Here is a 10,046-nt window from a genome sequence, read left to right on the forward strand (position 1 = left end):
CTGCGGATTGTAACTTATTAATACAAACTTCCTAATTCAGGTATTAAATCAGGTATGTACTCAACTATATACACATTATTTCAATTACCTTCATGATGAATCCCTAATGGGGCAGACGCAACGTCATGCAACTGCGTCATTTGCGCGACCACCGGTTGATGGAATATTGGGATTTGAGACGCACCCATTTCGGCACCTTCATCTCCTTCGGAAGCACTAGCATCCTCCGCCAGAAGACGTTCTTCCATTGCGATATTTTCATCATCGTCGTCGTCGTGCATTTCCCAAGTCGGATCATTTTCATCTCCCTCAGAATAGTTACCAACTGGAGACGCATGAGCGGCAGACAAAGATGAAAGACAGACAGAATTTAAATCAACTGACCTCACCGGTAAGGGAACATTCTCGGGTGCGGCAATGTCGACATACAACTCCATAAAATCTGTCCTTGACTGGTTGAAAAATTCTTCCATTGTCATCTCCAGGTCTTCATCGTCAACCACTTGCTAACTAATGTATTTATCACATTGCCATAATCTTGTCGTGATCTGAGTGATACATTGGTTGCTTTGAAGACTTAGCTTCTGCCGAATTTTCTGATGCAGTTCGCCATTGGTTGCATTGCGTTCGATACGTGTCGGCCTTTTTTCACCTTCAAAGATGACACCTCGTCGACCTTCTACCTTCCTACCATTGTAATATAACACAACACAAACAAAATTAGGACGTAAGCTCATTCTTAAATAGTAGAAATAAAATTCAAATACAAAGGAGATAGATATGAAGAGTGAGAGAAGAAAAGGTGTGAAGAGAGAGAAGATGTGTGAAGAGTGAATGGAGGGGTGGGGGGATTAAATAAGCTACACAATGTGACGCCACATTTGGGCGTCACACGTGACGCCCCAATTGGGCGTCTCCCAATTGGGGCGTCACATGTGACGCCCAAATGTGGCGTCACATTGTGCATTAAATCCGTAAAAATTTCAAAAACTGTCATATATGTGTAATTATTTTATTAAATTGCAATAAATAAATTTTTTTGCCTATTTTAGAAACCAAAATTAATGGTTTTGTTTTTTATTCGACATGGTTTTGCTCAATATGCACTAACTCCAACTTTAGGTGGTGTCAACTAGTTTTTGGTTCAATAGCATCTGTTCGTCTTTCTAGTGAACCTTGGCCTCATTTCCATTAATTCAAGAACAAAATAATATGTCAAGCTTATATAGGATGACTTCTCATTTACCAAGATACATGTATACAAACACAATATAAAGGGGGCAATGAGTTATCGTAGATCCCATTTGTGTTCATTAAGGCATAAACATTAATCAATTAATTAGTCCTCCGTAGCTTCCTCAACAAGATCACCAATTTGAATAGTAATGCATTTGTAACTTAAAAACAATAATCCGGAATTGACATGCCACACATAAATAAAATAGGGAACAGACAAATACAGTCTTCAATTACTATAAGGCTGAAAGTCAATACATTACAATAGATCCAAGGCTGTCCAGAGTACTTAAATTTCAATTACATTGTTCCTAGTCACCCTGACTATATACAAGTTTACAAGATTCTGGGGTGGAAAGAATTCGACAAACAACAATTAAAAAAAAACTGTACGAAGAAAGTTATGACAAATTCTGGGTTTATTTGTCGGAGTTTTGTTATGTTTCAAAAATCCACACCTAGGAAAGTGATGAACCTCCAACCTGGCTCCGAACCATCCGATTTTACAAGTAATGGGACATTTTCACCTTTGATTGTGTTTGAAAACTTCAAGTAAAAGGTCACAGTGTGCGTTCCCATTTTGTACAAAAAATTTATTACGGATAACTAGAAGCACTAATTTGAAAGATGATATTATGATATATTATAGAATTGTAAATAGGGATAGGATATTGTGACACCCAAGTTATGTTACACTCGTGTGACACCCAGTCAATCTCACCGTTAGATTGCTTATGTTGATCCAACGGTTATATTTATTTCCATATTTGTATGGTCATGATTTCCCAAATTTAGAGTGAAAGCATTAAATATGGGAAATCATAACCATACAAAGGTAGAAATAAATATAAAATATTAAATTTGAAAAATCATGATCATACAAAGATAAAAATAAATATAACCGACGGATCAACATAAGCGATCTAACGGTGAGATTGACTGGGTGTTACATGAGTGTAACATAACTTGGGTGTCACAATATCCTATCCCTTGTAAATAATCAATAATTTGTGCAATACATCTGTAAATACTCCCCAAACTGCAATAAATACGTAATTATTTAATTAAATTGCAATAAATAAATTTTTTTGCCTTCTAAAAAATCATACAACTATTTGGGCTAAAACTTTGTTATGAACTAGGAGATTGGGCTACTAAACAACTCAATTTGCATTTTTCACTACACGGCAAATTCTAGTTGGACAAAAATATTTCTATCTTAAAATTTTTCATTCTCTCCCCCTCTAATAATTCATTACTGCAACAATCTTATCCCAAAATTGGAGCATATTTTGGTGCTAGGAAACTCCCTTACCAAAAACAGAAGAAAACAAAAAGAATACGAGGGAATAACCATAAAATTAAGGAGTGAAATAACCATAAAAATAAGGTAGTGCAAATAAATTATTTTTTTATTATATTTGATAATCAGTACTCTTTTATTTGAGTTCATCTACCACCGACTCCAATTAATTTGGGATAAAAGTGCTGTTGATATTAATGTTAATTTGATAATCGGTACTCGGTAATGCTAAAAATATTCTCCTAAAATTAACGTGAAACTTTAAAAAAAATTGACGATAAACACATCTTACAGCCACCATCTAACATCACTCTCCACATTAGGATAAGGACCTTTAGCTATTTGTATTCTGTCACACGCTTGCATTCTCATTGAGCTCTAGCACTTTACAGATGGGAGTATGGGACACTAGTCACACTACCATCATCTGTCCACCGTATTCACGGTGAAAATCATAAGTGGCGTAGTCATATTGAAACCAGCAAGTGACTTGGTATTAGCTGATTTCCAAAATCAAAAACTTTTTTTATTTTCAGTGACCGTAAATAGTTTGCTTCCTTCGTAATTGTTAGTTTTGGCACTAACTTCCTCTATAATTGGCTGATTTTTGGAATTAACTTTCCAACTTTTTTTTGGCTCCACCACCTTCAACCATCCTTCGCACACCTTCAACCAACACCTTGAAGCCCTGCTTCGCGTTATACCTATTATCCTCCCTGTCAGTTTATACAATAACCTATATATCCCATTTATCCCCGGTTAAGAAAATTTATTGGGTGCTACTGCTGTAAGTACGGTGCATCATCTACTCAAATTGAAAAATTTTATTCTCATTTGAATCCAAATATTTTCTCTTATTTCCCAACAAATTCAAAAATTTACTTTTTTTTATCAAGTTGTATGATACATCTATTATACCAAAGATCCACCTCCTAGTTAAACATTCAGTATAGACTATATCAGCATAAATCAATTTTTTAAAAAAACTAAATCAAGTGTTTTAAAACGGAGAACAACATCAACCTTCCAATATCAAGTTATTACAGATAATTAAGGAACAACAGAATCTAATTTGATAAAGCTAAAAAAAAATTACAATGAGTCCATTCCGATGTTTTTTTTTTCCTTCAAAAAAGTTGCTTTTTCTTAAAAAAAAAAAATTCATTCTCATACCTACAAAATGTTTGAATTTCTATTTTTAAAAAAAGAAGTAAAAAAAAAAAAAGCGCTAAAATTCTATTCTTTTTTAGCTAAAATTTTTGATTTAAAAAAAATAAAAAAACTCAAAAGCCAAATATTTTTCCAAAACCCAAATTTATCCAAATCCCAACCAATCTCATCTCTTCTGCCATCACCATTTGCTACTATCATTACCACTGTTATTATCACCACCTTCACCACCTCCTTCGTCATCGCCCTCACGGCGGCCACTACTACCACCACCACAACTCCAATCAATACGACTTCTATCCTTGCCGTCACTACCACTACAACACTATTGTTGCTAGCCACCACCTCTACAGACATCACTACCATCCATCACCATCCCACCTCCACTACCACCATCCCGCTATTGCCAGTGCCACCATGCATCATCACCTCTGCCACAACCAAATTTGCTTCCATAATTTATTATCGTATGTTCTTCACAATAATTTTTTTACATAAAGTACATTTTAATTTAACATTCAAATAATATATTTAGTTGAAAGTCTTTTTTCATACATTATAACTAAATACAAAATAGTTTTAGCATTTAAAAGATGTGATTAATATTTTTCATATTATAGGAGATAATTTTATATCTTACAAATACATAAAGTGTGTGGGGCCCATATGAAAAAAAAGAAAAAAAAAATATGAGTCCCATATATTTTTATATGTGTATAGGGTGTGTAGGAAAAAAATAAAGTGATTAATATTTTTACATGTAAACCCCATCGTTTTAACTAGGGTGACGAATATATACTTGTTGGACATGGGCAGGAGACAAAGACAAGATGTACTGGTCAAAGATTCCCACCTGTGAAACACGGACACGTGTTTTTTGAGAAAAAATGCGTGTCCGACACGTGTCAGACACGGACACGTTAGGACACGTTCGGACACGCGTCCGACACGTGGTCAACTTTTTGGGACACGTTGACTAGGGGGACACGCGATTTTGACCGAATCCGACACGCGATCAACGTATTTGGACACGCTTTGATATTTTTTGTAAAAATAAAAAAAATTACAATTTAAAAATAAAAATAAAAATATTTAATAAAAAATAAAAAGTTTAGAACCCTTTTGTCTTCGGTCTTCGTCACGACGCTGCGGCTACTCTTCTTCGTCACTTACATGTTTTTCCATGGCTGAAATCGATGCCTCTGGCGCTGGAGTACAGGCCGAGCGTGGCGGAGTTCCAAGATCCAATTGGTTACATTTTCAAGATCGAGAAGGAAGCTTCAAACTACGGCATCTGCAAAATCATTCCACCGTTTCTACCTTCTTCAAAGAAAACCGCCATCGCCCAACCTGATACATTCACCACTCGTGTTATTCGTGCTGAAGGAATCCCAATGTTCTTCTGAAATGACTTGTGAAGTGCACTCAAGTGGAAAAAGGGAATCTTGGCCAAGCTATTCAAATTAGATTGGACCTTTTTTTTTTTTTTATACCGATTGGACCTTTTTCTAACTCAGTTTCAGTTTCGCTTTTTTTGTGTGCATATATGTATTAAATGTTCCGTCTCCCAATGTTCAGCTTTTAGTTTCGTTTTAGTTTTAGTTTCGCTTTTTAGTTCTGCTGGATATATTGAGGATAAATTAAATAAGAGGTTAATGTATTTGTAGGATATTCCAAACACATAAATTCAATTTATTTTGCTCCTTTTGAATATTTAATTAATTACGTGACTTATTATGAGTTGTTATATGTATTAAATATAAACTATATTATATATATTAAAAATATTATTTAATATCAAAACGTGTCCCAGCGTGTCGAAATTTAACATTTTTTAAAATTAACGTGTCGGAGTGTCGTGTAATGTCGTGTCTCGTGTCACGTGTCCGTGTCCGTGCATCATAGATTCCCACTAGGTTGCAGCAAAGGTCTAGCGTTGCAATGCAACGAAACAGGACTGAAGTAATTTGGACTGAGTTCAAAGTTTATTATTTTATAACAGTTCAAAGTTTATTTATGGGGTTTACATCTCTCAAAGGTCTAGCTTTTGGGGTGGTGTATCCCAAGTTCTTTACATGTATCAGAGCCTCGCCGCCCCCACTTTCTCTTGTGGCGTTTCTTAGCACAGGTAGGCTGGGTCTGTTGCATTGTCCACTCTTCAAGCCTAATGGGCTCTTGTATGAGGGGCGTGTTGCGATATATAGTCCCACATTGGTTGTATGTGCAACTAATGTGAAGTTTATAAGGCCTTGGACACTCTCACCCTTTGAGCTAGCTTTTGGGGTGGTGTATCCCAAAGTTCTTTACATGGTATTAGAGCTTGAGGTTCGATCCTCACCGCCCCCACTTTAAAGTGGAAGCACAAAAAAGGTAAACCAAAGATTGAGCCTGTTGCATAATCCACGCTTCAAGCCAAGAGGGCTCTTGCGTGAGGGGGCGTGATAATCCACGCTTCAAGCCAAGAGGGCTCTTGCGTGAGGGGGCGTGTTGAGATATATAGTCTCACATGGGTTGAAGAGCAACTAATGTGGAGTTTATAAGGCCTTGGGCACTTTCACCCTTTGAGCTAACTTTTGGGGTGGTGTATCGTAAGGTTCTTTACAAATTTCCTACACACACAATATTCTGTGAGACCATGTTTTGAAAAAAAAAAAAAAATTACTGCACGCAAAACGAATCTCTATAACATAACACAATCATCTTTTCTACAACATAACTCTTATAAAACCATCTATTATTTATTTATATTTTGTTTGTCTCTCCGTGTTCTTCAATTCTTTACATCGTCTGGACTCACTGCTGAGCAACATTATTTATCACGTGCAATTGTTTGAGTGAGAGTGAGAAGAGGAGGATTATGTCTGAAATGAAACAGACACACTCCATTCACCCCCATCATCATCACTGAACAAACGAATGGAAAGTGACACATGCTTCCGGTGCCACCAGCAAGGGCACTGGGCTTGGTATTGCCCACTCAACTCCTCAAACACTAGACCCCTCTCACCCTTACCCAGTAACGGTTCTCATTCCCCCAAGATATGTGAGAAGCAGAGGAAAATGTCTGAAACAGACACGTTCCACCCACACTCATCGTCATCACAGTACAAAGGAATGGAAAGTGACACATGCTTCCGCTGCCACCAGAAAGGGCACTGGGCTAGTTATTGCCCACTCAACTCATCCAATACCAGACCCCTCTCACCCTTACCCAGCAACGATTCTCATTCCCCCAAGATATGGTGCCGTTGCGGCCATGGCTTCTGCGAAGTGAAAACCGCACAAAACGACAGAAATAGGGGCAGGAAGTACTATGCCTGCCCCATCAAAGGGGTATGCTTCTAACACCTTCAAGTTTCTTCCTTTCTTCATTCCCAGTTTTTTTTTTTTTTTTTTTCTTTGATAAAGCTTTTTTCTTGGTTATTTTAGGGGAAAACATGTAAAGACTTTGTTAAATGGTGCGATGATCCTATCAATGAGAGCGATTTGCAGCCTCCCAAGTTTAAGTATCCTGTGTGTGAATGCAAAGCTGGAGTTTGTCGAAGGGTGGTGAAGGCAACAGAGAGCACTGATGCGGTTAAATACTATTTTACTTGCCCCATTAGAGAGGTATAATGTGATGTTCGTTTTCTTATTGAAATTGAAATACTTACCTTGTGTTAACAGTGGGAATGGCAAGTTGTTGCATGATTTTGATAGCATTGTGCAGTTTAGGGTTCTTGTATTTATTAGTGTGGAGTCAACATAATCGTGTGTGCTTTTGGGTAATTTCTTTGGCTTTATTAGTTTTCTAAGGAAAGTTTCGATGTTTGGTAAAAACAAATGGATCATTTTAGTTCCTCTATTGGAATGGTGAGATTCTCCACTACTTTTAGCATACACCAACGTAGCTCCACTTTTACCTCCTCCTTTTTTAGCACTGGAGCTACACTTTACATTTATGTGGGGGGGAATGTGGTAATAAATAATACATGAGTATTTACCAGATTTCCAAATTTTGTGTCTCTCTCTCTTCATAAATATTCACAAATTTTAATAGCACCCCACATATTTAATGTCAATGAAGAAAGAGAGACAAAATTTTCACTGGGTAAGGTCGTGAGAAATTTTAACATGGAAGGATCTATTTCTGTGTTGGTATATAGTTAGTATCATTTTTGTTTATCTTGGATTTTATTGATTTCCCGTTCTCTAGAATTTATTTTGGTCGTCCATGATATATTTATTTTTGCTTTTATCTAATTAATAGTTTAATATCAAACAGAACCATGGATCTTGTGGTTACCTTGTGTGGGAGGATGAGCTGCTGGATAATGAAAGCATTGTTCCGATCCAACAAAGCAGTCAAAGAACTCTGAATGAGTTTCGGGAATGCTACCAAAACGATAAAACTGTTAATCACTTGGGTAAGGGAGGTGATTTGCTAGTAGAGCATTCGAAAAGGATGAGAATCATGGACAATTCTGAGAATCTCTCATTGATGGCTGATTCTGAGCTTTCAGCAAGAGAAGATGCAGCACTAAAGGAACCCCTTTCTAAACGTGTTGGTTTTCCAACATTTGAGGTTACTGCTGATTTTCAGGATCTAGATGTTGCTAACTCACTGTCATGGGATGCTATTGTGGATGAAACATTGCTATTATCTCGTTTATCAACACCTTCAAGGATCAGTTGTCGACAGAATATGTTTCAGAGGCACATTTTTGCTGGTGCTGTTTCTGGTTTTCTATTCGTTTTCAGAAATCTATTTCTTCCTTTCACATTTCCATTTATTTTGCTGCTCCCACTTCAAGAGCCAAGAAACATCATTTAGAGTTTAGTTTTTCCTTAATTCTTTACAAATCTAATCCTATCCCAGTTCCTTGCAATCAATTGCTTATAGTTGTGGTTTTATTTTTTTTAGCCTTGGACCAAGGTCAAAGTGGTTGTACATATGGGAAAGACATCTCTTAGATTTGCTACGTGCCTTTCTTGTTATTCTGCATCAACTAAACATCAAATGTCATCTCAAGTGACAATCAATTTATTTTGGATATATGGAATTTGATTTCCTTCAAGTTATATATGTTACCCTTATCACGTGTTCTCTTAGAATTTTTTATGTGAAATTCAGAGAAGCAATGTATGGAATTCTCTTGATCCAATTGCAGGTCCTTATCCCATTGGTTGGTTAGGTCGCCTTATCTTCTTCCATCCAACACACAGCTTGAAATTCCCTACACCACAGCCGTTTTTATGTTGTGAGTATGATTTCCTCAATTTTATATATATGTATCCCCGTAGTTTTTTTCATAATATTCACATTGATTCTGTCTCCCATCTTTACAGGTGTTTTCCCATCCTTTAATCCTATAACTGTTCCTAAACAGGAAAGTATTCCTGATGGTCCTTGTGAGCGCAACCAGGTTGCTATTAGCAGCCTCATTCAACATCCCCAACTTTCAACTGGTTGCCATACTGAGGTTTCTAGAGATGCAGTTAGTACCAATAAATCACTAGGCAGTGAAAGAAAGCCAATATCAATGGCACAAAGGCTGAGACAAATGGTCTTATTTGCACAGAAGCAGCTTCTCATTGAGCTAGAGACATTGGTCCCTCATGAGCTTGAATCCATGAGAAAGGCAGCAGAGGACACTTTTGCTATATTAGATAATTTAAAAGTTGATTATAAACAATTTTCTGAATATATCTGGGACTTTATCAATCTTGCATCATCGGTTGCAGAAATGGACAAGTCCATGGAAAATTCCCTTACTCTTGAGGAGCACAATAAATGCTTTGAAGAGGAGAAAGTGAGATATGCTTGCATTCATGATGACTGTGTCAAGACTGAGACTTTGTTCCAAGTATCTGATGAGCATATACAATCACTTTGTGAAGAGGTCTCTCACCTTGAGGCCATGCTCCATGTGAAACAAAGCCAATTGAAGTCTTGTAGATTGGAGAACTTGAAGATAATGACAAATCTTGATAATTTAAAAAGAAATATGTTGGAGGCTGAAACAGCCTTAAAGGTTAGAGCTGAGCAAGTAAAGATTACAAGGAAATTTAGGGAAGAGAGACAAGCAAAGCAAATTGCAGCCAAGTCAGCATTGGAGAAGGCCAAACTTGAATTAGAATATTAGTTCTCAATATTTGTGTAGCATATGAACTAGAGTTGTGAGTAGTGTAAATTTAAATGTCCTTCTCCTTTTCCCCTTGCCCATGCAAGAACACTCTCACTTTTGTATCATGTGTAATTAATTAGTAGGTTAATGTTTGTAGAATATTATCCAATCTCTGTGTTTCTAGAATATGATACCGGAATGACTGTCAATAGGGGAAGGAGAAAATTATT

General features: G+C 36.7%; 1 protein-coding gene across 1 annotated transcript; it reads left to right on the forward strand.

Annotated features, from left to right (window-relative positions):
• The first annotated feature begins 6,625 nt into the window (after positions 1-6,625).
• On the forward strand, positions 6,626-9,834 carry LOC133299320 (uncharacterized). Its single transcript, XM_061498772.1, has 5 exons — positions 6,626-7,042; positions 7,139-7,318; positions 7,974-8,418; positions 8,860-8,949; positions 9,038-9,834. The coding sequence occupies exons 1-5, from the start codon at positions 6,626-6,628 to the stop codon at positions 9,832-9,834; spliced, it is 1,929 nt and encodes a 642-aa protein (XP_061354756.1).
• The last annotated feature ends 212 nt before the right edge of the window (positions 9,835-10,046 follow it).

Source organism: Gastrolobium bilobum, unplaced genomic scaffold, assembly GCF_033153095.1.
Source record: "Gastrolobium bilobum isolate Gb01-03AN ecotype WA unplaced genomic scaffold, APGP_CSIRO_Gbil_v1 utg13105, whole genome shotgun sequence".
In the NCBI taxonomy this organism is placed as follows: Eukaryota; Viridiplantae; Streptophyta; class Magnoliopsida; order Fabales; family Fabaceae; genus Gastrolobium; species Gastrolobium bilobum.